This window comes from Myxine glutinosa, chromosome 7 (genome assembly GCF_964187855.1).
Source record: "Myxine glutinosa chromosome 7, kmMyxGlut1.1, whole genome shotgun sequence".
NCBI lineage: Eukaryota > Metazoa > Chordata > Myxini > Myxiniformes > Myxinidae > Myxine > Myxine glutinosa.
In genome coordinates, this window is record NC_136267.1 from 95549629 (window position 1) to 95576043 (window position 26415).

General features: G+C 49.3%; 1 protein-coding gene across 2 annotated transcripts in view; it reads left to right on the forward strand.

The window, feature by feature from the left end:
- LOC137431428 (uncharacterized) overlaps window positions 1-26415 on the forward strand; it is a 139647-nt gene that overhangs the window by 67848 nt on the left and 45384 nt on the right. For both annotated transcript variants that reach the window (XR_013624115.1, XM_068122741.2), the window contains exons 2-3: window positions 1558-1689; window positions 21898-22095. Coding sequence is in view for 1 of the 2 variants with exons in the window: in XM_068122741.2 (XP_067978842.2) it covers window positions 21945-22095 (151 nt within the window). In the remaining variant the exon portion in view is untranslated. The remainder of the gene's footprint in view (window positions 1-1557; window positions 1690-21897; window positions 22096-26415) is intronic.

Genomic DNA, 26415 nt, shown 5'->3' on the forward strand with positions numbered 1-26415 from the left:
TGCATAAACATTAACAAAATTGTCAAATTTGAACGATCTTGTGAGCCTGGTGTTGGCTTATCGGTTAGGGTACCGGCTTGGGATCCCAGATCCTGAGTTTGAATCCTGGTTGATCATTGAATTAACACGAGGGGGTTGACTCAGCCTGTCATCCTTCCGAGGTCGGCAAATTGAGTACCAGCTTGCTGGGATGAATGTGCCGGTGTGTGCCCAGGTTTAGAATAGGTACACCGTATCCCTGCATGTCGGAAGAAGCGACTAAAGGGTTGGTGTCAGGAAGCGCATCCGGCCATAAAAACATTGCCTCAAAAAGGGAACCATGATGATTATCATGGGGCCCGCAAGGCTAACCCCCGCTCCAGCAGAGAAAATGGCCTTAAAAGGGGCTTTTTTGGGGGGGGGGGAATGATCTTCGGGTATATTTCGATGTTTTTAATTGTGTATAGAGACTGCACCTCTCAAAATAATTATAGTATAGTATTTTTTTTATTTCTGAGTACTTTGATAAATTTTTTGGTTATTTGATTATGTCTGCATTGTATATATTACATCATAGTTTAGGTGTAGTTGTGTAGTTTTGGGTGGAGGAGTTCAGTAGTAGAGGTAGTACTTTTGTTTCAGCAGTCAGCTATATCTCTGGTGCTAGTCCTCATTGCTTACCCACCTCTCACTTATGGTTCCAAGAAGTTGCGAGTGCACGGTAATGGCGAAACCCTGGTAAAATGTGTTGCCTCGAAGACTGAACCATCTGAGGGTAACATGCAGAGGGACTGTATGTGAATGAGCATGTCCAACTCTAACCTAATGTGCATGAAGTCAGCAAGAAGATATGGATATTTTTGATAATGATTAACATCAAAGTCACCAGAACAGGAGCCACATTCACAAGGACGATGCGATATGAATGAGTGAATGTTGACACACTGGTGACATCACTGTTGTGCAAGTTAGCATGGAGTTCAGTGTCAGCTAGTTAACAAATAGCAGCATGTGGCACATCCCTTTCTCTCAGGTACTTTTCTTCGTATTTTCGGCTTCTTTTGAATGTTTTGTGAGCCATTTTAGGTAACAATCCATATCTTGCACACACGGAATAAGGAAACATGCCCAAATCAACAATGCTTCTAAGAGGTTATGCACATGCACACCGAGCATTCTGGGGTGGATTACATCATTTTGAATGTCCAGTATTTCAGGCGTTCCAAATACAGTTTGCTGGAGTAAGTTAAATTTTTGATACTGTGGGTAAAAGGACTTCATGTACCATTGGTGACGTTGAGTCATGAAAAAGCGATATCGTTAACAGCAAATATAAATCAACAGGAGGGAGGGGGAGAGGTGAAAAAAAATATAAATTTCATGGATGTCCTTCAGGTGGATTGTGAAGTGTTCTGATTTATGAAAAGATCTTAATTCAATAATTTGTTTTACTTGAAGATTGCTATAAACTTTTCTCTTCCACCCTCATTGTAGATGTTGGATATGTTGTTTGTAGATCTGCGGAAAGCTCTTTAGTTAATTCGATATGTTTCGCCCATTTTGTTGTTTTGTTTTCAGTACAAACGCATGTTCTACGATGGTGTTGGATTACTGGTCGTACGATCGTAACATGACCTGATATCAGCTGAGCTCGTCTCGTTTGACTTCAGATGGAACACTGAGACCTCATTAAAGCAGAGAACGAAGACCGTGAGCTATACAGACTTGTACAACTTTGAACACAATGTTACATCAAGCTCCTCAGAAGATATATATATATATATATATACGTATATATATATATATATATATATATATATATATATATATATATATATATATACATACACATACATATATATACATACACATACATATACAGTCACGTGAAAAAGTAAGTACACCCCATGTTAAATTTTGACTTTTTCAACATTTTTCAACATACAGCTATTTGATCTTCATTTCAACAATATTGATAGATAAAGGTGATATTGTGGCAGACACAAAAGCCCACTGGCGTGGTGACATCATTCCGCGCACCAAGTGGGCGGTGGCCACGCCCGAGGGGTAGGCGTGGCCTCATGATATACACCGGGCGCGCAGCCCGGAGCGCGCCAGTGTTACAGTGAGCTCCTGAAATAAAGACGCTTATAAGTTACCGCTTGTCCGCTTCCTCCTTGCTCGCAAGCAGCGCGCGTAACGCCGCGCTTTACTGGTGACCCCCTCGACGTTGGATCTGCCGGAGCGATCCTTCCACACGCGACGCCATTGCCATGGCCAACTTCATCAAACTTCCCGAATTTTGGGAGGCTCAGGCCGAAGTCTGGTTCGTCCAGGCCGAAGCCCAATTTCAGCTTCGGCGCCTCACCGGCGATGACACGCGCTATTGCCACGTCGTCACCTCCCTCGGGCCCGGCACGGCCGCTCGAGTTGTGTCCGTCCTTCGCCACCCACCGGACGGCCACAAGTACGAGGCACTCAAGCGGCTACTCCTAGCCACGTTCGGCCTCACGGACGACGCACGGGCCGACCGCCTCCTGGATCTCCCCGAGCTCGGTGACACGCGCCCGTCGGTCCGAATGGACTATATGCTGTCACTGTTGGGCGACGAAGCCCCAGGTTCTCTATTCCGGGCGCTTTTCCGTCGCCAACTTCCAGCGCAGGTTCGCCTCGCGTTGGCCGGGACCGGGCTAACGGAACCCCGAGCATTTGCAGCCGAGGCGGACAGGTACTTCGCCGCTTCGGACACGCAGGCGAGAGGCGGCGTGGCCGTCACGGCCCTCGAGGCTGATGCTGCTGATGCTGCTGATGCTGCTGTTCCACAGCATCAGCTTATACAGCATACGCAGCATGCTGATACGCACCTCGTGACCGCCACCACGCTCCGCCCACCGCCGCGGCGAAAACCGCCACCGCAGGGAAACCCGCCAACTCCACCGGCCTGGCGGAGCCAGCCGCGCTCCTCCAGCTCCACCACCTGGTGCTGGTTCCACGCCAAGTTCGGCCACGAAGCTCGGCAGTGTCATCCGCCATGCTCCTTCAACAGGTCGGGAAACGCCCGGGCCGGCGCTCAATAGTGGCGATGAGCGCCGGCCGTTCGAGCAGCCTGCTGTTCATAACGGACACCTTCTCCGGGCGCCGTTACCTGTGCAACACGGGAGCGCAGGTGAGTGTCGTTCCCGCCGGCATGTCAGACAAGCACGCCGTGGGTGGGGGCCCCGCGCTGCTTGCCACGAACGGGACGCCCATCCGTACATACGGAAAACGCTGCCTCTCTCTGCGGTTCGGAGGGCAGGTTTTCCGATGGACGTTCGTCACCGCCGACGTGCCCATGGCACTGCTTGGCGCGGACTTCCTGTGCGCTAATGGGATCCTGGTCGACGTCAAGCGCAGACGTCTTGTCCAGGCCGAGACGTTCAGCTCGCTCGCTTGTGCGTTGCCCAGCTCAACGAGCGGCTTGCCAAGCGGCTTGCCGAACGGTTCGGTTCCGGCCACGTTGGTCTGTACGCTTCCGGCAGCGGACGCATTCACCCGCCTCCTCGCCGGCTTCCCGGCCCTCACGCGGCCCACCTTCTCGGCGGGGGCCGTCAAGCACGGGGTGGCCCATCACATCCCCACCGTCGGGCCACCGGTCTACGCCCGGGCACGCCGCTTCGAGCCGACGAAGCTGGCGGTGGCAAAAGCGGCGTTCGCTACCCTGGAGCGACTCGGCATCGTTCGGCGCTCAGAGAGCGCTTGGGCGTCGCCGCTGCACATCGTGCCGAAGCCCGGCGGGGGATGGCGACCGTGCGGGGACTATCGCCGTCTCAATGACGCCACGACTCCCGACCGCTACCCCGTCCCCCACATTCAGGACTTTTCCGCCCGTTTGGCGGGCAGGTCCTTCTTCTCGAAGGTGGACCTCATACGCGGCTACCATCAGGTCCCCGTCAGGCCGGAGGACGTCCCGAAGACGGCGGTCATCACGCCATTCGGACTCTTCGAGTTCCTGCGCATGCCCTTCGGTCTGAAGAATGCGGCTCAGGCGTTCCAGCGACTGATGGACAGCGTCCTGCGCGACTTGGATTTTGTCTACGTCTACCTGGACGATATCCTCGTCGCCAGCGCGTCCCGCGAAGAGCACCTACGCCACCTCCGCACGCTCTTCGAACGCCTGGGCCAGCATGGCCTGATTGTGAACCCCGCAAAGTGCCGGTTCGGCGCCGCCATAATCGATTTTCTGGGGCACCGTGTCACCAGGCACGGAGCCGTCCCCCTGCCGGCCAAGGTGGAGGCGGTGAAGGGGTTTCCGCGCCCCCGCACGATCAGAGGGCTGCAGGAGTTCCTGGGCATGGTGAACTTTTACCATCGGTTCCTGCCCCGTATCGCCCAGCTCCTGCGCCCCCTGCACGAAGCTCTCCGAGGTAAGCCGGGCAAAGGCGACGTTACCTGGACCGAGCAGATGGACACGGCGTTCACGGGCGCGAAGCTCGCCTTGGCTAACGCCACCATGCTCGCGCACCCGGCGCCCGATGCACCGATCGCCCTCACCACCGATGCCTCGGACTACGCAGTGGGCGCGGGGCACGAGCAATGGGTGCGTGGAGCTTGGCAACCGCTGGCGTTCTTTAGCCGGCAGCTTCGCCCGCCCGAACGCCGTTACAGTACCTTCGACCGCGAGTTGCTCGGACTTCACTTGGCGGTCAGGCACTTCCGCCATCTGCTCGAGGGCCGTGCGTTCACTGCCTTCGTCGACCACAAGCCGCTGATCTTCGCGATGGGCAAGGTCACCGAGCCGTGGTCGGCCCGGCAGCAGCGTCACCTCTCGGCCGTGTCCGAGTACACGACGGACATCCAGCACGTCGCGGGGAAGGACAACCCGGTGGCGGATTGCCTTTCCCGGGCCGTCGCCCACGCAGTCCACCTCGGCATCGACTATGCCCGGATGGCAGCGGACCAGGCCGCTGACCCCGAAGTCCAGGCCTTGCGGACCGCCGTCACGGGCCTCCGCGTCACCGAGGTGCCGTTCGACGGCACGGGCGCGGCCCTCTTGTGCGACGTCTCCCTCGGGCGTCCTCGCCCCATCGTGCCCGCGGGCTGGCAGCGCCAGGTGTTTGACGCCATCCACGGCCTGTCCCACCCGGGCGCGAGGGCCTCCCAAAGGCTGATCGCCGACAAGTTCGTCTGGCATGGCCTCCGGAAGGCCGTCCGCGGCTGGGCCAGGACGTGCCTCGCGTGCCAGCGCGCCAAGGTGCACCGGCACACCCAGGCCCCGTTGGCCCCGTTCACGGTGCCGGAACGCCGGTTTGACCACGTCCACGTGGACCTGGTGGGACCTCTGCCCCCCTCGCGGGGTTTCACCTACGTCCTCACCATGGTGGACCGCACCACCCGGGGGCCGGAGGCCGTGCCCTTGGCGTCGACAACGGCGGCCGATATCGCGCAGGCTTTCATCGCCACCTGGGTCGCCCGGTTCGGCGCCCCCTCAGACATCTCGTCCGACCGCGGCCCCCAGTTCACCTCGGAGCTCTGGGGGGCGGTCGCGCAGGGGCTCGGGGTCCGGCTGCACCGAACCACGGCCTACCACCCCCAGGCTAACGGCCTGTGTGAGCGATTTCACCGCTCATTGAAGGCCACGCTCCGGGCCACCCTCCGCGACGGCGGCTGTGTCGACAGGCTCCCCTGGGTCCTGCTGGGCCTCCGGATGGCGCCCAAGGAGGACCTGCGCGCATCCGCGGCGGAGTTGGTCTTCGGGCAACTGCTGCGGGTGCCGGGCGAGTTCCTCCCCGACTCCACGGCACCATGGTCCGCGGCACAGCAGCGCTCCGCTCTGCAAGAGACCGCCCAGAGGTTCGCCCCGGTGCCAACGGCATGCCACGGGCACCCACCGACGCACGTCGCCCCGGAGCTTCGCACTGCGGAGTACGTCTTCGTCCGCCACTATGCCCACCGGACACCACTGCGGCCCCTGTACGACGGGCCTTTCCGCGTGCTGGAGACCGGGGCGAAGCACTTCACCCTGGACATCGGCGGTACTCCTGACCGCGTTTCGGTAGACCGCCTCAAGCCGGCCCACCTCGACGTGGACCATCCACCGCCAGTGGCCCGACCCCCACGTCGGTGCCGCCCCCCTGCGGGCGGACCCCCGGCACCGCCCAGCCCCGCCGCCACGCCGCCCCCCGGTCCTGCACCCATCCCAGGGGCAGCCAGGGGCATCCCACCTGGCATCCCTGCACCCCGGATGCCGCCGATCGCCAGGGGACGCTTCGGCCGGGTCATTCGTCTGCCCCGCAAACTGGCCCTCCAGGTGCGCGGGAATTCTGGGGGGGCGCGTGTGGCGGACACAAAAGATGTGGTGACATCATTCCGCGCACCAAGTGGGCGGTGGCCACGCCCGAGGGGTAGGCGTGGCCTCATGATATACACCGGGCGCGCAGCCCGGAGCGCGCCAGTGTTACAGTGAGCTCCTGAAATAAAGACGCTTATAAGTTACCGCTTGTCCGCTTCCTCCTTGCTCGCAAGCAGCGCACGTAACGCCGCGCTTTCATATAATATAACAATTTTTTTTTTTTTTTTTTTTTTTGGTATACAGAATCGAGGCTCGTGAAAGAGCTAACATTTATTTCACAAACAGACAAACAAAATATATAATAGGAGGGAGCGGTAGACAAGATGGGGAGAGAAGGGGAAGCACAAAAACACAACATTTAAGAGCAGGGAGATGTGTGGGAGGGAGAGGGCTTGGGGGGAGGAGGCGTGGGAAGGGGGGGGGGGGGTGGGAGAGGTATAAAACACAAGGACACCAAGGACTTCCAGGACAGTTGGTATTTCAAAAAAGTGGATTTGGGGTGAAATTAGCGGGGGTAGAAAAGATCACGGTTTTGGATGGGGGGAGATAAGAGATGGTGGTGAACAGCTGTTTTAAAGACCTGGAGGGTGGAGTGGGATTGAAGAGAGTGAGGGAGTTTGTTCCAGAGGCGGGAGAAAAGAGGAATGATGAAGGAGTGAAGGTGAGCAGAGAGTCTTGATTTTGGCAGTTTAACCATAAGAGGGTTGCAGGCAGATCTTGTGCGACCTGTAAGAATATTTGGGGGACAGAGCCCAGAGAGAGCTGGGGGGGGGCAAGGCCAGAGAGGAGTCGGTAGAAGACGGAAAGACCACCAACCTGCCTGCGGTGAGAGAGTGAAAGGCCCTTGGAGTTAGCTTCATTGCGGGAGATTCCAATGATTCTGAACGCTTTGGTTTCAACAGCGTGAAGACGAGCTAGGTGTGAGGCAGGAGTACCAGCCCAGAGGGGAGAGCAGTATTCCATTGAGCTGCGGATGAAAGCCTTGTATGTGGTGAGGAGCTCAGGTGTGCCAAGGAAGGACTTCGCACGATGGCGGAGGCCCAGTCGGCAACTGGCTTTGGAGGCTAGATTTGAAATGTGGTTTTCCCAGGAATTCATGAAATCATGAAATATCATGAAACATTTACATTTTGTCGTCCATTGTATAATTTAAATAAACATATATGCAAATTTCGCATGTGGAAAAAGTAAGTACACCCCATGAAATGTTTTTAAAATCTTTTTAACATATGTGGACATATCAACATTTGATCTTCATTTAAACAGTATCTATAGATAAAGGTGATCTAATTCAACAAAAAACAATGAAAAATTGACATTGCAATAATTTATTCAACAAAAAATTAACAGAGATGACATTTCCTTCTGTGGAAAAAGTAAGTACACCATTGGCTGTTATAGGTGGTATTGCCCCCTTTGGCAGAAACAACCTCAAGTAGGCGTTTCTTATAACTGTCTACCAGTCTCTGACATCGACTGGGAGAAATTTTTGCCCACTCCTCCATGCAGAATTCTTTCAGCTGTGCGATGTTTGAGGGGTTTCCTGCATGCACAGCTTGTTTCAAATCCCCCCACAACATCTCGATGGGATTTAGATCCGGGCTTCGACTTGGCCCTTCCAGAACCCTCCATTTCTTTCTTTTCAGCCATTACTTGGTGGATTTACTGGTATGTTTAGGGTCATTGTCATGTTGCAAGGTCCACCTTCGGTTGAGCTTCAACTTTCCGACAGGTGGCCTCACATTATCCTCAAGCACCCTCTGGTACAATGAAGAATTCATAGTGGATTCTATGATGGTGAGCTGCCCAGGCCCTGATGCAGCAAAGCTGCCCCAAACCATAATATTTCCACCACCATGCTTTACAGTTGGTATCAGGTTCTTGTGGTCAAATGCTGTATTGGTTTTCACCAAACATGTCTTCTGGTACTGTGGCCAAATAGCTCTACCTTTGACTCATCTGTCCAGAGCACATTGTTCCAGAAGTGCTGGTCTTTGCCTAGGTGTTCATTGGCAAACTTTAGTCTTGCCCTGATGTTCTTTCTGGACAGCAAAGGTTTCCTCCTGGCACACCTCTCATGTAGATCAAATTTGTGCAGCCTCTTTCTAATGGTAGACTCGTGCACTTTGACATCAACAGTGGCAAGAGCTACCTGTAGGTCCTGTGATGACATTCTGGGGTTCTTAGAGACTTCTTTCAGCATCTTGCGGTCTGCTCTTGGGCTGAACTTGCTGGGGCGGCCTGGCCTGAACAAGTTGGCAGTTGTTTGGAATCTTCTCCACTTGTAGATGATCTTCCGGACAGTTGAATGATTGATTTCAAATTGTTTGGAGATCTTTTTAAATCCCTTCCCAGACTCGTAGGCATCTATAACCTTCTTTCTGAAGGCCTCATTGAGGCCTCATTTTTCCAAAAAAGCTCTTTTGATCTAGGCATGGTGACACCGCACACTTCAACAACAAAGAGCAAACCAACCTAAATGTCTGAGGTTTAAATAAGACAGGTTCCTCCAAGATCCTCTCTAACGATGTTCTCATCATTTGCACCTGAGCTGGTGCACCTGATTCTAATTTTAGGTATTTGAAGTAGTGATAAATGTAGGGGTGTACTTACTTTTTCCACATGCGAAATTTGCGTTTATGTTTATTTAAATTATACAATGGACTACAAAATGTAAATGTTTCATGATATTTGTTATATTATATCCCCTTTATCTATCAATATTGTTGAAATGAAGATCAAATAGCTGTATGTTGAAATATGTTGAAAAAGTCAAAATTTTACATGGGGTGTACTTACTTTTTCATGTGACTGTATATTCATACATATATATATATATACACACTCTACCGGTCAAGAGTTTTAGAACACCTCAATTTTTCTAGTTTTTTATTGAAATTTAAGCAATTCAAGTCCAGTGAATAACCTGAAATGGTGCGAAGGTAAGCAGTAAACTGCTCGAGGTTTAAAAAAAAGTTTAGGTTAGCAAAAACGGGAAAGTAATGTAAATTGCACAGTTATATTGTTAAAAAAAAGGGCATCTTTCGGGAACAAGTAATGGGTTAACAACTTACAGCTGTTCTGCAGCAATGTAAGTAAATTAAGCCTTGAAAGTTGATGCAAACAATTCCTACAGGTGTCCCAACCTCTGCTGATTATTTGATTACAAACCCCCTGTCTGTATAAAAGCAGTATTGAACAGACTGTTATTACACCCTCTGAAGCATTATTTGAACAATATTGCACTGCAGGAAGTAGTATTGTTATGAATTTGGGTAGAGGAATATCTAGAGCCAGATAGATCTGTATAGGTAGGTAACTCGACTGTCGTGATAGGGAATCGACCTGTAATAAGTTATATGTTTAGCCCGGATGTCGGTATAAGCTGTATTGGTGTCCCCGCCACGAGGGGGGCGGGGCATTCTAATTAGTACAGGGATTATGGATAAAATTCCTTTGTTTGTCGTTCCCTCTGTCACCAATCCAGTGTCCCTTATAGCAACGCATTCTCATATAGACACTTAGATAGGTCCCTTAGTGCACACATTAATTAAATCCCCTCCCTTACAAAAAGACGCACCGGAAAGACAAGCAAGAAGCGGCCACGTACAACACTGGCGTGGGCATCAAACATCGTGCAAGGCAGGCTATCGCAACGCCCAGGAAGACTGTTGATTGGTCAATAGGAGGGACAGAGAACTGCCCTGTGATTGGAGGGAAAAGAAGGACTTGTGGTTGGCCACGAGGATGGCATGACATGGGGGGGGGGGGGGGGTGGCGGAGAGCCTCAGCCACTGAGAGGACACCAGTATGGTGAGAAGAATCTGGAAGACGAGGGTCACTGCGCTGGTTGGAAAGAGAAAGAACTGACGTCACAGGGCAAGTGATGGCTCGCCGGCATTTCCCTCTCTTCCATTTCCCTCTCTGTGCTTTCCTGGGGTTCTTCGTACTCTCTTGTTCTCTTCATGCTGGACCCTTCGTGCTTCGTGTTGGAGATCGACCCTTCGTGCTTGTGCTGCTATACGCTGGGCTCTTGGCTGGTTTCTGCCCTGGTTTTCCTTTGCGCTCGCTTGCCTGGGGTGTTCTTGGTGCTCGGTGCTTTCAGTGCTCAGAGCTTGAAGTGAGGCTCGGTGCTGTTAGCGAACGGGACCTCATGTGCGACCGACGAGGAGCTTGGAGCGGGGCGTGCCGCTGAGCGGGTCATTCGGGGCCTGGCGGAGCGTGCGAGCGAGGCGGACTGAGGGGCCGCGTTGGACGATGGACGCACCACTACAGACAGATGAGCACGCACCACATCTCACAAATACAAGACGAACGTTTTATTTTATTGATTCCTCCCTTTGTCCTGTATTTGAAGTGCGTTGTGGGGACATCCCGATTCGGACATTTATTTACCAGCGCATTATTTTTCTGTCCCGCTATTTATTGTAAATAAACCCTTGTATTATTTTATTGTCTATTCCAAATCCTGTGTTCGTTTGAGTTCATTTCCTCCAGGATCGGAGCTGCAGTCGGATCGCTACAGGTACTCGCTTGCCGCTTCTTCCTCTTCATTCTTTCTCCCATGCTTGTTAGTCAAATCCGTATTTGATCGTCGCCTCAAGTAAAGCCGTTCGGTCGTCCGTGGTCCTACGGTGTTAACCAACGGATTCGCACGACAGTATATTGAAAACTGGAGGAAACTCTGACAGGAAGAAGTCTAGCAGACCCAAAGCCACAACAGAATCAGAAGACAAGTTTCTGAGAGTCAACAGCTTGCGTGATAGGCGGCTCACAGGACAACAGCTTCAAGCACAGCTTAACACTGGTCGAAGTAAGCAAGTCTCAGTTTCAACTGTGAAGAGAAGACTTCGAGCTGCAGGTTTGACAGGTCGAGTGGCAGTAAGAAAGCCATTGCTAAGATGGCAAAATAGGAAAAAGAGGCTTGCTTGGGCCATGAAGCACTGCCAGTGGACTACTGAAGACTGGAAGAAGGTCTTATGGACCGATGAATCAAAATTTGAAATCTTTGGTTCATCACGCAGGGTTTTTGTACACTGTCGAGTAGGTGAAAGGATGGTTCCTCAGTGTGTGACATCAACTGTTAAACATGGAGGAGGAAGCGTGATGGTCTGGGGCTCTTTTGCTGGATCCAGAGTCGGCGACTTGCACAGAGTGATTGGCACCCTGAACCAAAAGGGCTACCACAGCATTTTGCAGCGCCATGCAATACCCTCTGTTATACGCCTAGTTGGTCAGGGGTTCATCCTACAGCAAGATAATGACCCTAAACACACCTCCAGGTTTTGTCAAAACTACCTTCGAGGAAAAGAACAAGATGGTAGGCTTCAAATCATGGAATGGCCAGCACAGTCTCCAGACTTAAACTCCATCGAGCTGGTTTGGGATGAACTGGACAGAAGGGTGAAAGCAAAGCAACCTACAAGTGCAACACATTTGTGGGAACTTCTGCAAGTGTTGAGAAGAACTTCCCGAACAATATTTGATTTCCATTGTAGAAAGAATGCCACGAGTGTATTCGGCAGTTATATCTGCAAAAGGTGGCTACTTTGCTGAGTCAAAATTTTAAATTAAATTTTGTTAAACAAAATGATTCCATGATTTCTTTTTTTAACTCCAATTGTTCATTTGTTCTATGCTTAATTTCAGAGTACATTGAGACATTAAACTGCATAAATTTCAATAAAAACTGGAAAAATTGAGGTGTTCTAAAACTTTGGACTCGTCGTGTATATATGGAGAGAGAGAGAGAGAGAGAGAGAGAGAGAGAGAGAGAAAGAGAAAGAGAAAGAGAAAGAGAAAGAGAAAGAGAAAGAGAAAAAAAGCAAGAAAGAAAGAGAAAGATAGATGTGATCATGACAAGTGAAGTAAGAACACCTGTAAATATGATCATTACAGGTGAATTAAGAAAACCTGTAGAGATTATCCGGACAGGTGAAGTAATAAAACCTGTAGAGATTATCACAAAAGGTGAAGTAAGAACACCTGTAGATATGACATTACAAGTGAAGTAAGAACACCAGTAAATATTGTTGCGGATATGAGATTGGCCTCCATCCATATCCGCTTGTAAATATTCCCCTATTTCCCCAATACTTCCCAACTATCCCCAATCCCCCATTCCCTAGTCCCATTTTCTGTAAACAACACTCTGTAGAACCGACCTCCCCCTATTTCCCCCATTAAATGTCGCATCCAGGTTCACCGCATCTCACGTAGACAACTATAGGACATCTTGCTAGTTATTCTTAGTCTATGTCAGTTAAGGACTCGTTTCCATTAATTCTGACTCTTCGTTGCACCAGAATGTGATTGTATGGCACCGTTAGAAAGTTTAGGACCTCCCAATACCTCCCCGCAGCTCTTCCTCATGGTACAACAACAACAACAACAACAGCGGCGGCGGCGCGGGGAGTGTGCGTCCTCACTCCGGCTTGGTTAGCCGCCATTGAACATGTGCTCCGACGGGGTTACCACGCAGGGGCTCGCTGTCAGCTCCTCGTCAAGGGCGGAGCCCGGTAACCCCCCGCACCCAATGGAAGCAGCGGACCGATTCCATCTGGGGCGGAGCTAACGAGCCGAGGGCGTGTCACTCCCCGCTGGACATGCGCAGGAAGAGGGAGGTGACGTCAGATGCGCCTCAGCTTGGAGAGAAAAGGACGCCACCTCCGAGCGCGACAATACCTCCCCGCATCTCTGGACCGGACCGGGTCGATTCTGCCCCTGAGCCAAGGTGCACCTTGTGCTATCGACTGCCTGCCCTTCCTTGCCATCAATCCCTGTGTAAGTCAGTCTTGTCCCGTTTGTCTGTGGTCTGTCGGGGATAAGATAAGACTGTGTCTAAGTGCCCATCTTTTCTGTGCTTTACCTCTTACCGTGTAATCTACCCGTTTCTGCATCACCAATATTATATCCTCCTCCGGAGGTCTTGAGAACTGTACCCCTTGGGTCGTTGCATTTATCCCAGCCGTTGTGTCCTTTCCTTCATTGATTTAGCATAGCGCGACTTGGTCAACGTCGAGTGGAATCGGGCAGGATAGGGTTCTAATCGGGGAGTAACTGTGCGGACGCGGTAATACCAAACCGCTCGGTAAACTAACATCTAAAACCGCGTCTGTAACAATTGGTTGTCAGGAGTTGGATTCGGACCTGGGACTAAATTTGTTAGGCCCAAATTTTGGAACACCAATTGTGTTATCAGTAACAATTGGTGTCGAGGAGTGAGATCGGACCCGAAGCGCGCTTCACGCGCTCGAAATTATTAACGGCGAAATTTGATTTTGTTTTACAAAAAAATAAAAACCCGAATTTTGAAAGTCGCGCTATGGCGGATCAAGACGGCTGGGTTCCGGTAGAGGAGAGTGAGGCAGGGTCGATCCAGGACCAAATAGAGGGACATGAGGAGAGCGAAGCAGTGAGGGTGGCAGGGTCGCAAAATCGCGTCCTCGCGCACGGGGTTACGGGCGCGCAAAATGGCGCCTCGCACATGGCCACGGCGACCGCGCCCGCGACCGTAGTAGCGCCGCTGGTAGATTTGGACCTTTTTTTAATACAAATGAAGGCCCTTATGGCCCAGAATAGTGAGCAAATGAGGGCTGATAGTGAGCGATTGGGTGAGCGATTGGAGGGCCAAATGGGGGTAATGAGGGACGAAGCGAGGGCTCAGAGTGAGCAATTGGGGGTAATGAGGGACGAAGCGAGGGGTACCGGTGAGGCGTTAGACAATGGGATAAAAGAGGTAAAGAATGGGTTAGTGGGGGTGGTAGAAAACAGAATGGCCGCTCAAGAGAATCAAATGGAAGGGATGCAAAAGGGGTTAGAGGGGTTAGAAAACAGTATGGAAGGCAAATTGAGGGACATGAGGGACCAAGCGGAAAGGGAAGTTAAAAAAATGGGGCAGCAGATAGAGGGGGTCAGAATGGGGGTAGAAACTAAATTGGATGCTCACAGGGAGGAAATGGAGCAGATGAGGGTGGCATCTGGGCAGGAGATGCAAGTGATGGGAGAGGAGATCAGAAGAGGTGTGAGTGAGGAGGTCGGAGGAGTGCGCGAGGAGGTGAGGCACTGTGAGGAGCGCATGGAGAAGGAGGTGAGAAAGGGGACTGTAAAGTTACAAGGGGGCATAGAGGACCTGACGCAGGAGGTGGAACAGCTGACGGTGGGACAGACTGAGTTAGTGGAGCAGGTACAAAGGAACACTGCGGTACTAGGAGGGTTAAAAGCGACACAGAAAGAACTAAAAGACGACTTGATAGCGACGAAGAGGGAATGTCAGATGGTACGTGAGGGACTGACAACGAGGTTGGACGAGGTGACAGAGGTAATGGAGACGAAGGACCGGCAGGTGAGGACGCACATGGAAACGGTCAAGGTAGCCTTGGAGGACGAGCTTGAGGAGACGTACCGGGAAATAAAAGAGGTGAAGCAGAAATTAGAAGAAGTGGAAGAAGGGGTGAGCGAAATTAAGAAGCGACGGAGAGGGGATAAGAAAGAGATAAAAGAGGAAGTAAAAGAATTGGTCCAAAGTCTGTGTTCGGATCGTGATGATGTGCTCATTAACCGGATGAGGGATTCGCAGGTGATGGAGGAAAAGCGAAGAGGAAGAGGACCCGGTGTAAGTGGTGACCAATATGGTCGTGCGTATGATGCGCCAGGTGATTTAAGAAGCTTGGGGGTCGAGATGGACCCGGGTGTTCGTGAGAGGCCGTTGGTGAAGTGTGCGACAGGTCTGGTGTGCGAAAAAGGAGGTGTGCGAGAAAGTCCGACTCTGGGGTGTGTGAGGAAAAAGTGCGTGCCAAGGAGTGAGGGTGCTGTCGAGAGTGAGTCGGTCGTAGCGCGTGTGCGAGGGAGCACATGGAAGCGCGTAGTGAGGAGTGTTACGGAGGGTGTAAAGGGAGAATGCACGCCTGTGGTGAGTGTTACAGAGGATGTAACGGGAGAGGGTGTGCGAGAAAGATGTGTGGCGGACAGGTGCATGGGGAAAGAGTGCGCTGTCAAAAGTAAGGAAGAGTGTACACCTGTGGTGAGTGTTACAGAGGGTGTAACGGGAGAGTGTGCGCGAGAAAGGTGTGTAACGGACGGGTGCATGAGGAAAGAGTGCGCTGTCGAGAGTAAGGGTGAGTGCGCTGTCAAGAGTGGAGGTGAGAGTAGTAAGAGTGACATGGAGCGTGAGTTAGTTGTGACAGGTGAGCGAGGATGTACACCTGGAATGGAAGGATGCACACCTGGAATGGTAGAGCGTGTGTGGGAATGCACGCTGGAATTGGTAGTGAGGCACGTGGTTGGGTGTGCGAGTGAGGGCACACCTGTGATTGTCACAGAGGAGGTGACCGAGGAAGGGGCGCGAAGAGGTGTGTTGGTGAGGTGTGCGACCAACGAATGTGTGCCAAAGTGTTCGGTGGTCAGGTGTGTGACCAAGGCTGGGAGTGGAATGAGTGTACCTGGGTGTGTTAGAGAAGGTACGACGAGGAGCATGGAAACGGCTGGATGTGTGAGCAAGGAACGGGCTGCGGGGTGTAAGCATGCAGGTGAGGCATCGAAGGTAACCGGGTTAGAGGTTGGAGCGACTTTTAGCCGAATCGGGCCCTCGGTGCGTGCCGGGCTTCGCGTGCCGCGAGAACCAGCGGGGATCCGAGCCACGGCGGGTTCGAAAGGACCGCCGTACGCGATCCACGCTGGGCCTCGCTTTGAACGGCCGCGTCCGTGCTCCACTAGGCGGAGCGGGCAGCCCGATAGGAAGGGTCGTCATGGCGACCACTTTTTGTTGAGGCAGTCCGGCAGGTCGAGATCGGGCCATGGGATGGCTCCGTGCCGAGATGGTGCGTGGGATCTCGGCCCGGGTAAACCTCCTTCCCTGCACCGAATGCCGGACGCATCCAGCCGCTGGCACAGAACAACCCGCATTCATGGCTTGGCTGTACGAAGCCGAGCTTTAGAAGTAAATTGGTGCACCGAGAGGCATTAGTAAGTAGACTGTAATGATGAGGTTAGTGTTTTGGCCCCGAAATTAGAAAAACAAAATTTGATGATTGGCAAAGGATTGGCAGAAATGATTGGCAGATGATGGGTAGTGATTGGCAAATTTTTGATTTCTTGAAATTTGATGTGCAAAATTGGTAGTGGGAGATGCCCGATGTGGTGGGATGGCAACTCTGTCATCCCTCACAAAAGTGGGGCAAAGGAGCAATAGTTTATGGGGTGGCTATGACAACCGAGCCAGGGAGGGCTTGGTTATATTGATAGGGATCTAGCGAAGATGACATTAGGTACCGTTAAGGTTAGATAGTGACTGATACCTGTAGAGGGGACGCAGGTAGATTAGTATGGATGATAATGACGAGGGAGCGCAATAGCTTAAAGGGACGACTGGGAAGCGCAAGTTCAGAGGGGAGTAGTTAGATGAGATGATGCTGTGTGAGAACTGGACAGGTGTGTGGAGCAGTGAGTGTTGTGGATCAGCGCGAATGCGCTTGGGGAGAGAAGGGTGCAGGTGGCACCAGGTGTGAGAGCACAGGTGTGCAAGTACAGGTGTGTGGAATACATGGAGTATTGGAATGAGTGGTGTGGAGAGAGTTGGAGTAAGTGGTACGGAGTGGTGTGCATGGTGCGAAGGTGTGGATGGGGGAAGAGTGGACCCCTTTCACGAGTACCCGGGGCGGGTAGTGTAAGTGTTAGGTAGAGGGTATAGGTAAATTGTGGTTGGATATTGGCATTTGTGGTGCGGTTGCAGAATGGTATTGTGGATGGGTGCATTAGTGTTGTGGAAATGGCTGGGCGTGTAGCCTGTTAGTGTGTGTAGTTGGTTTGGGCACTCCACCACTGTGAGGATGTCGGCCAGGTGAGGCCGCAGGTGGGCTCTGGGAGCCGTTAGTGTCAGTGGGTGCCTGAGGATCCCGGGTGTGGATCGGGCAGCCCGTGCCAGAGAGGGCACTGAGGGGGTGAGAGGGCGAGAGGGCCTTCCCCAGTTAGTTAGGTTAGGGTGAGGAGCAGGTAAGCTCGGGTGGCAACTACAGTGGTGGAGGTGTGCAGGTGGGTAGACCTGCTGGGAGAGCTACACGTCACAGCCCAGAAATTGTGCGAAGGCACCGGGAGATGAATCGGGGGAGTGAGACCCCAAATTGAGAGGCACCACAGTTTGGTCAATGGGAATTGGTTTTTAGAACCCATAGTGTAAGTTGGCCAATGGATTGGCAGGGAAAGACCCCGGGTAATGTAAAGTTGTTAAAGTCATTTAGGAAATAGTTAGGATTGACGAACCTGTCGCACCATACGCAGCCACTTACCTGAGGTGATGATGATGACTCCACACCTGTGTTCCTTTGTTCTGTGTTGCAGGAAATGAGAATTGCTGTTGGATTTGTGAGACGCATCACGACGTGGATGAGTCATTGGGGTGATTCCATCTCTCCCTCCTTAGGAGGGACTGATGATGAATTGGTGATGGCAAATTTTGATGTTGAGTTGGAGATGGCAGATTTTGATGAGAGTTGGAAATGGCAAATTTGATTGGTTAGGAGGGAGAGAAGACGAATTTGGTTTATGGGAGGAACGGGGAAGACAGTAGGGACGTTTGTTGATTTGTAAAGTAGATGTTTATGGGTAGTGTTGTGTTTTGTGGATACAGTAAGGGGTAAGGGAGGGGCAATGTAGGTTACCTGGTGGGGGGGGGGGGGGCGTACGGTGGGAACGTACCTGTCTCACCTGGTTCCCATGTGCCCCCAGTGTGCATCACCTTGTATTGCGTGCACTTTTGCGCCCTTACCACCTTACTCACTTGTCATCTTTTGTCTCCCACCTCCGAGGATCTGGCTTTGGGGCAGAGAGAGAGGAGAGAGAGGTGCTGGCTCTGCAGTTGTGGGCCTGTACTTTCGCTGCTTGCTGCCTGGATCGATACACCATATGGACCGCAATTTTTGTGGCTGCCCACCATGGACCGCAGTTCTTTTGCGGTCAAGCACCACCCGTGGATGGACCTCTGGGTCAATGTGGCACCTATGCCATACAGGTGAACCACTTATAGTTGGCCCCCTGACGGCCACAATTCAGAAATGGATGCGGTTGGCGCCTTTCTTTATTTTTTAAGGAAGCTAGAAGGCCAAGTGCTTCAAGAAGGCAAGACCAGCGGCAGAACATCGGCCGGCTGCGACACCACCGGTGACTATGAACATTTTATTGGTGCACCGGATGGTGCTGACTGTGTTATGGGGTGGTGCTTTTGGTGCTTGGATGGGGTGCTCTGCACATTATTAAAGGCCGTAGGGCCACAGGGCACTCGTGGGTTGGTGTATCGATGCTGGCATGCGTGCTCTCTCTCTATGCATAACATCTGCATGTGTTCCTCAAAGAACAGGTCCTGGATCGTAGTGTAAATATCAGTGTAGTCTTGTATAATGATGCTCCCTACCGGCTGTATGTTTAGTTTGAGGATTCTTTCCGCGATTCGGTTATCCTGTGGGTGTGTTTCTGTGAGGAGAAGGGTGCAACGTCGCAGGGAGACATATTTACTCATTTGTGAACATCTGTAAAACTGTCGCACTCAGGGTTGAGTTAATAGTAGAGGGAACTACATCTGAGTGCCACACTAAAGTAAGTAAAAATTTATCGGGTCGGGACGCCCCGAGGTAGAGAAGGGTGCAATGTTGCGGATATGAGAATGGCCTCCATCCATATCCGCTTGTAAATATTCCCCTATTTCCCCAATACTTCCCAACTATCCCCAATCCCCCATTCCCTAGTCCCATTTTCTGTAAACAACACTCTGTAGAACCGACCTCCCCCTATTTCCCCCATTAAATGTCGCATCCAGGTTCACCGCATCTCACGTAGACAACTATAGGACATCTTGCTCGTTATTCTTAGTCTATGTCAGTTAAGGACTCGTTTCCATTAATTCTGACTCTTCGTTGCACCAGAATGTGATTGTATGGCACCGTTAGAAAGTTTAGGACCTCCCAATACCTCCCCGCAGCTCTTCCTCATGGTACAACAACAACAACAACAACAACAACAGCGGCGGCGGCGCGGGGAGTGTGCGTCCTCACTCCGGCTTGGTTAGCCGCCATTGAACATGTGCTCCGACGGGGTTACCACGCAGGGGCTCGCTGTCAGCTCCTCGTCAAGGGCGGAGCCCGGTAACCCCCCGCACCCAATGGAAGCGGCGGACCGATTCCATCTGGGGCGGAGCTAACGAGCCGAGGGCGTGTCACTCCCCGCTGGACATGCGCAGGAAGAGGGAGGTGACGTCAGATGCGCCTCAGCTTGGAGAGAAAAGGACGCCACCTCCGAGCGCGACAATACCTCCCCGCATCTCTGGACCGGACCGGGTCGATTCTGCCCCTGAGCCAAGGTGCACCTTGTGCTATCGACTGCCTGCCCTTCCTTGCCATCAATCCCTGTGTAAGTCAGTCTTGTCCCGTTTGTCTGTGGTCTGTCGGGGATAAGATAAGACTGTGTCTAAGTGCCCATCTTTTCTGTGCTTTACCTCTTACCGTGTAATCTACCCGTTTCTGCATCACCAATATTATATCCTCCTCCGGAGGTCTTGAGAACTGTACCCCTTGTGTCGTTGCATTTATCCCAGCCGTTGTGTCCTTTCCTTCATTGATTTAGCATAGCGCGACTTGGTCAACGTCGAGTGGAATCGGGCGGGATAGGGTTCTAATCGGGGAGTAACTGTGCGGACGCGGTAATACCAAACCGCTCGGTAAACTAACATCTAAAACCGCGTCTGTAACAATATGATCCTGACTGGTGAATTAAGAAAACCTGTAGAGATTATCCTGACAGGTGAAGTAAGAACAGCTGTCGAGATGATCATTACAGGTGAAGTAAGAACACCTGTAGAGATGATCCTGACAGGTGAAGGAAGAACACCTTTCGAGATGCTCATTACAGGTGAAGTTAGAACACCTGTAGAGATGATCCTGACAGGTTAAGTAAGAACACCTGTGGAGATGATCCTGACATGATGGGCAAATGTGGCCGAAACTTATTTTTACACTTAGAGTGAGTGATAACTGGCACATGGCGTCTCCCAGGACCAGCAAACTCGTATATGGCCAAAACTCCTTTCTGCTCTGAACGATTGATAACTGGCACAAGTGTAAAAGTTAGTTTGTCCAGGATGGGCAAACTCGTTTGCCTAAGATGGACAAACGCAAATGTGCCCAAAACTCGTTTTCCACTTAGAACAAGTGATAACTGGCACATGACACCTCCCAGGAGTGCCAATTTCGTATGTTGCCGAAACTCGTTTTTGCACAAAGACAAAGTGATAACGGGCACATGGAGTTTTTCAGGATGGGCAAACGCAAATGTGGCAGAAACTCATGTATGCACTTATAACGAGTGAGAGCTGGCACAAGGCGTCCCCCAGGATGGGCAAATCACATCTGTGTCCAAAACTCGTTGTTACACCTAGAACGAATGATAACTGAAACATGGCATCCCCCAGGAAGGGTGAACGCAAATGTGGATGAAACTCGTTTTTGCACTTCAGAAAAGCTTAAACTGGCACATGCCAAATGCCAGGAGTGCCAATCTCGTATGTTGCCGAAACTTGTTGTTACACTTAGAGCAAGTGATAACTGGCTCATGGCCTCACCCAGGACAGGAAAAGTTGAATGTTGCCGAAACTCGTTTTTGCACTTTGGAAGAGCTTAAACTGGCACAACCCAAATCCCAGGAGTGCCAATCACCACCTAGTTCCACCTTTATTCACACACTAGCGTGGCTCGCTACGCTCCCCACACCCCACGAGGCACGAGCTTGTTTAAACTGAAGATAATGAATGACCTGACTGAATTTGAGTTTCTGTGTTGTGTCATGATTTACATGATTTACACCAATCATAATGCAAACATTTCTTTTGTACAAATTTATTTGTAATATTGGTCCAATCCTGCCCCGACCTAAATCCAATCAAAATCTGTGGCATGATTTGAAGATTGCCGTCCATCAACGCACCCCAACTCAACTTGACTGAGCTTGAACAATTTTGTACAGAAGAATACGCAAAAATTGCCCAAACAAGGTGTGCAAAGTAGGTAGATACCTAGTGCAACAGACTCACACCTGTAATTGCTGTCAAAGGTGATTCCACCAAGTATTAACTCAGTGGGGTGGACACATATCCAATCAAGAAATTCTAGTTTTGCATTTTTAATTAATTTTATGAAATTTGTAGAATCTGTTTTTCACTTGGAAGTTGTGCGTGGCGATGTGTAAATAAAACTGGAAAAAGTCTGATTTAATGCAATTTAATTCCAGGCTATAAGGCAACAAAAAGTGAATTTTTTGAATGGGAGGGGGGGGGGGGTATGACTTTCTTTAGGCTCTGTATAACCCATGAGTGTTCTAAAAACCGTTTCAATAATGAAATAATGAATGTTCAGAATGATGGCAGCTGATTGGCTGAATCAGCATTTTCACAATGGGGACCAGCATGGCACAAAAAAAAACAAAGCACAAAGCAATGTGCGTGCGGCCACCTATCGGATAGCTGTCTAAACGTCACGCAGGTGCAAACGAATCACAAACGAGATGCAAACATTGTTGATGTGCATTGATAGTGTGCCATGTTTTGTGTTCAGGTGTGACCCAGCTGCTCAGCTTGTCTAGCCCTCGGGCGCATAACCACATGCTCCTGGAGCTCGGTTTCGTCCCCGGCATGGGGGAGCGAGTTCCTCCACGATTCTTCGTCGCACCTTCTCACGCATATGGGATCGACCTGCAGCTCATTCGGGAATCTCAGGAGCGCAGGGAAGAGGACGAGAACCCCACTCTGGCCCGTATGTATGATTTGGGCTGTGGTCTTTCATGGAGGCTCCTCTTTCAAAATAATCAATAATCTGATGACTGCATCTTTACTCTACTTTTTTGGGGGGGTTCCTCCTGATGACTCCATCTTCACTCTTTACTTTTTATTTTGTTCCTTCTGATGACTCCATCTTCACTCTTTACCTTTTATTTGGTTCCTCCTGATGACTCCATCTTCACTCTTTACTTTTTATTTGGTTCCTCCTGATGACTCCATCTTCACTCTTTACTTTTTATTTGGTTCCTCCTGATGACTCCATCTTCACTCTTTACTTTTTATTTGGTTCCTCCTGATGACTCCATCTTCACTCTTTACTTTTTATTTGGTTCCTTCTGATGACTCCATCTTCACTCTTTACTTTTTATTTTGTTCCTTCTGATGACTCCATCTTCTCTTTACTTTTTATTTGGTTCCTCCTGATGACTCCATCTTCACTCTTTACTTTTTATTTGGTTCCTCCTGATGACTCCATCATCACTCCTTACATCTTTATTTGGTTCCTCCTGATGACTCCATCTTCACTCTTTACTTTTTATTTGGTTCCTTCTGATGACTCCATCTTCACTCTTTACTTTTTATTTGGTTCCTCCTGATGACTCCATCTTCACTCTTTACTTTTTATTTGGTTCCTTCTGATGACTCCATCTTCACTCTTCACTTTTTTTGGGGTTCCTCCTGATGACTCCATCATCACTCCTTACATCTTTATTTGGTTCCTTCTGATGACTCCATCTTCACTCTTCACTTTTTTTTTGGTTCCTCCTGATGACTCCATCATCACTCCTTACATCTTTATTTTGTTCCTTCTGATGACTCCATCTTTACTCTTTACTTTTTTTTTTGGTTCCTCCTGATGACTCCATCATCACTCCTTACATCTTTATTTGGTTCCTCCTGATGACTCCATCTTCACTCTTCACTTTTTATTTGGTTCCTTCTGATGACTCCATCATCACTCCTTACATCTTTATTTGGGTCCTTCTGATGACTCCATCTTCACTCTTTACTTTTTATTTGGTTCCTTCTGATGACTCCATCTTCACTCTTTACTTTTTATTTGGTTCCTCCTGATGACTCCATCTTCACTCTTTACTTTTTATTTGGTTCCTTCTGATGACTCCATCTTCACTCTTTACTTTTTATTTGGTTCCTTCTGATGACTCCATCTTCACTCTTTACTTTTTATTTGGTTCCTTCTGATGACTCCATCTTCACTCTTTACTTTTTATTTGGTTCCTCCTGATGACTCCATCTTCACTCTTTACTTTTTATTTGGTTCCTTCTGATGACTCCATCTTCACTCTTTACTTTTTATTTGGTTCCTTCTGATGACTCCATCTTCACTCTTTACTCTTTATTTGGTTCCTTCTGATGACTCCATCTTCACTCTTTACTTTTTATTTGGTTCCTCCTGATGACTCCATCTTCACTCTTTACTTTTTATTTGGTTCCTCCTGATGACTCCATCTTCACTCTTTACTTTTTATTTGGTTCCTTCTGATGACTCCATCTTCACTCTTTGCTTTTTATTTGGTTCCTTCTGATGACTCCATCTTCACTCTTTACTTTTTATTTGGTTCCTTCTGATGACTCCATCATCACTCCTTACATCTTTATTTGGTTCCTCCTGATGACTCCATCTTCACTCTTTACTTTTTATTTGGTTCCTTCTGATGACTCCATCTTCACTCTTTACTTTTTATTTGGTTCCTCCTGATGACTCCATCATCACTCCTTACATCTTTATTTGGTTCCTCCTGATGACTCCATCTTCACTCTTCACTTTTTATTTGGTTCCTTCTGATGACTCCATCATCACTCCTTACATCTTTATTTGGGTCCTTCTGATGACTCCATCTTCACTCTTTACTTTTTATTTGGTTCCTTCTGATGACTCCATCATCACTCCTTACATCTTTATTTGGGTCCTTCTGATGACTCCATCTTCACTCTTTACTTTTTATTTGGTTCCTTCTGATGACTCCATCTTCACTCTTTACTTTTTATTTGGTTCCTCCTGATGACTCCATCTTCACTCTTTACTTTTTATTTGGTTCCTTCTGATGACTCCATCTTCACTCTTTACTTTTTATTTGGTTCCTTCTGATGACTCCATCTTCACTCTTTACTTTTTATTTGGTTCCTTCTGATGACTCCATCTTCACTCTTTACTTTTTATTTGGTTCCTCCTGATGACTCCATCTTCACTCTTTACTTTTTATTTGGTTCCTTCTGATGACTCCATCTTCACTCTTTACTTTTTATTTTGTTCCTTCTGATGACTCCATCTTCACTCTTTACTTTTTATTTTGTTCCTTCTGATGACTCCATCTTCACTCTTTACTTTTTTTTTGATCCCTCCTGATGACTCAATCTTTACTCTTTACTTTTTTTTGGTTCCTTCTGATGACTCCATCTAAGTATACTCTTTACTTTTTTGGGGGGTTCCTCCTGATGACTCCATCTTTACTCTTTACCTTTTTTGGGGGGTTCCTCCTCATAACTCCATCTTTACTCCTTACTTTTTTTTTTACTTCCTTCTGATGACTCCATCTTTACTCTTTACTTTCTTTTTGGTTCCTCCTGATGACCCCATCTTCACTCTTTACTTTTTTGGGGGGTTCCTCCTGATGACTCCATCTTTACTCTTTGCTTTTTTTTTGGTTCTTCCTTTTGACTCCATCTTTACTCTTTACTTTTTGGGGGATTCCTCCTAATAACTCAATCTTTACTCTTTACTTTTTTTTTGGTTCCTTCTGAAGACTCCAATGCAGTATTTGGTTTTCTGTTTCATCACTATGATTTGAACATTTAAATGCTTTTGATACGTTTCATAAAATGCGAGGAAAGCTTCAGGCAAACTCCGAGTACACTTGACCAAGAGATATATGGCAGGTTTGTAAATACCAGAGAGGATAATATATATAGCATTTTAAAAGCAGGAATTCGAGCTTTGAAGACTGTTTCGTTTACCTTTGGTCTTTGTCTAATCGTGTGAGGAATGCAGTGACTGATGAGTTTTGAGGAATGTGCTGTTTTGCTATTTTTGTTGTCATTGTTGAGAAATGTTGTTCAGGTGTCCCCCAAACACGTTGACATAGCATTCCTGTGAGTTTAACGTGAAACAACGAGTCTCTTTCCTCATTCCGTGGAAGAAATGACATCTCTGAGAAGAACTTTTAAATTCCTTTCCAAAAATAAAATGGAACGAAATCACCAAAGAAGGTGGGATTCAAACGCACTCGCGCAGAGCACAATGGATTCGCAGTCCGTCGCCTGAACCACTCAGGCACCTCGTCTTTCACCTGTCGTTCAGACTTATCTCCTGTAATGAGGAAAGGGAATAAGTATGGGCCTTGTTGCACAATGATAGCAGACTAGGTAGGGCAGGTAGATTGTATACATACCTCTACCAGCTGGGTTTTACTATATTTCAATGAGAGCAGACTAGGTAGGGCAGGTAGATTGTATACATACCCCTACCAGCTGGGTTTTACTCTATTTCAATGAGAGCAGACTAGGTAGGGCAGGTAGATTGTATACATACCCTTACCAGCTGGGTTTTACTCTATTTCAATGAGAACAGACTAGGTAGGGCAGGTAGATTGTACACATACCCCTACCAGCTGGGTTTTTACTCTATTTCAATGAGAGCAGACTAGGTAGGGCAGGTAGATTGTACACATACCCCTACCAGCTGGGTTTTACTCTATTTCAATGAGAGCAGACTAGGTAGGGCAGATAGATTGTACACATACCCCTACCAGCTGGGTTTTACTCTATTTCAATGAGAGCAGACTAGGTAGGGCAGGTAGATTGTATACATACCCCTACCAGCTGGGTTTTTACTCTATTTCAATGAGAGCAGACTAGGTAGGGCAGGTAGATTGTATACATAACCTTACCAGCTGGGTTTTACTCTATTTCAATGAGAACAGACTAGGTAGGGCAGGTAGATTGTACACATACCCCTACCAGCTTGGTTTTTACTCTATTTCAATGAGAGCAGACTAGGTAGGGCAGGTAGATTGTATACATACCCCTACCAACTGGGTTTTTACTCTATTTCAATGAGAGCAGACTCGGTAGGGCAGGTAGATTGTATACATACCCTTACCAGCTGGGTTTTACTCTATTTCAATGAGAACAGACTAGGTAGGGCAGGTAGATTGTACACATACCCCTACCAGCTGGGTTTTACTCTATTTCAATGAGAGCAGACTAGGTAGGGCAGGTAGATTGTACACATACCCCTACCAGCTCGGTTTTTACTCTATTTCAATGAGAGCAG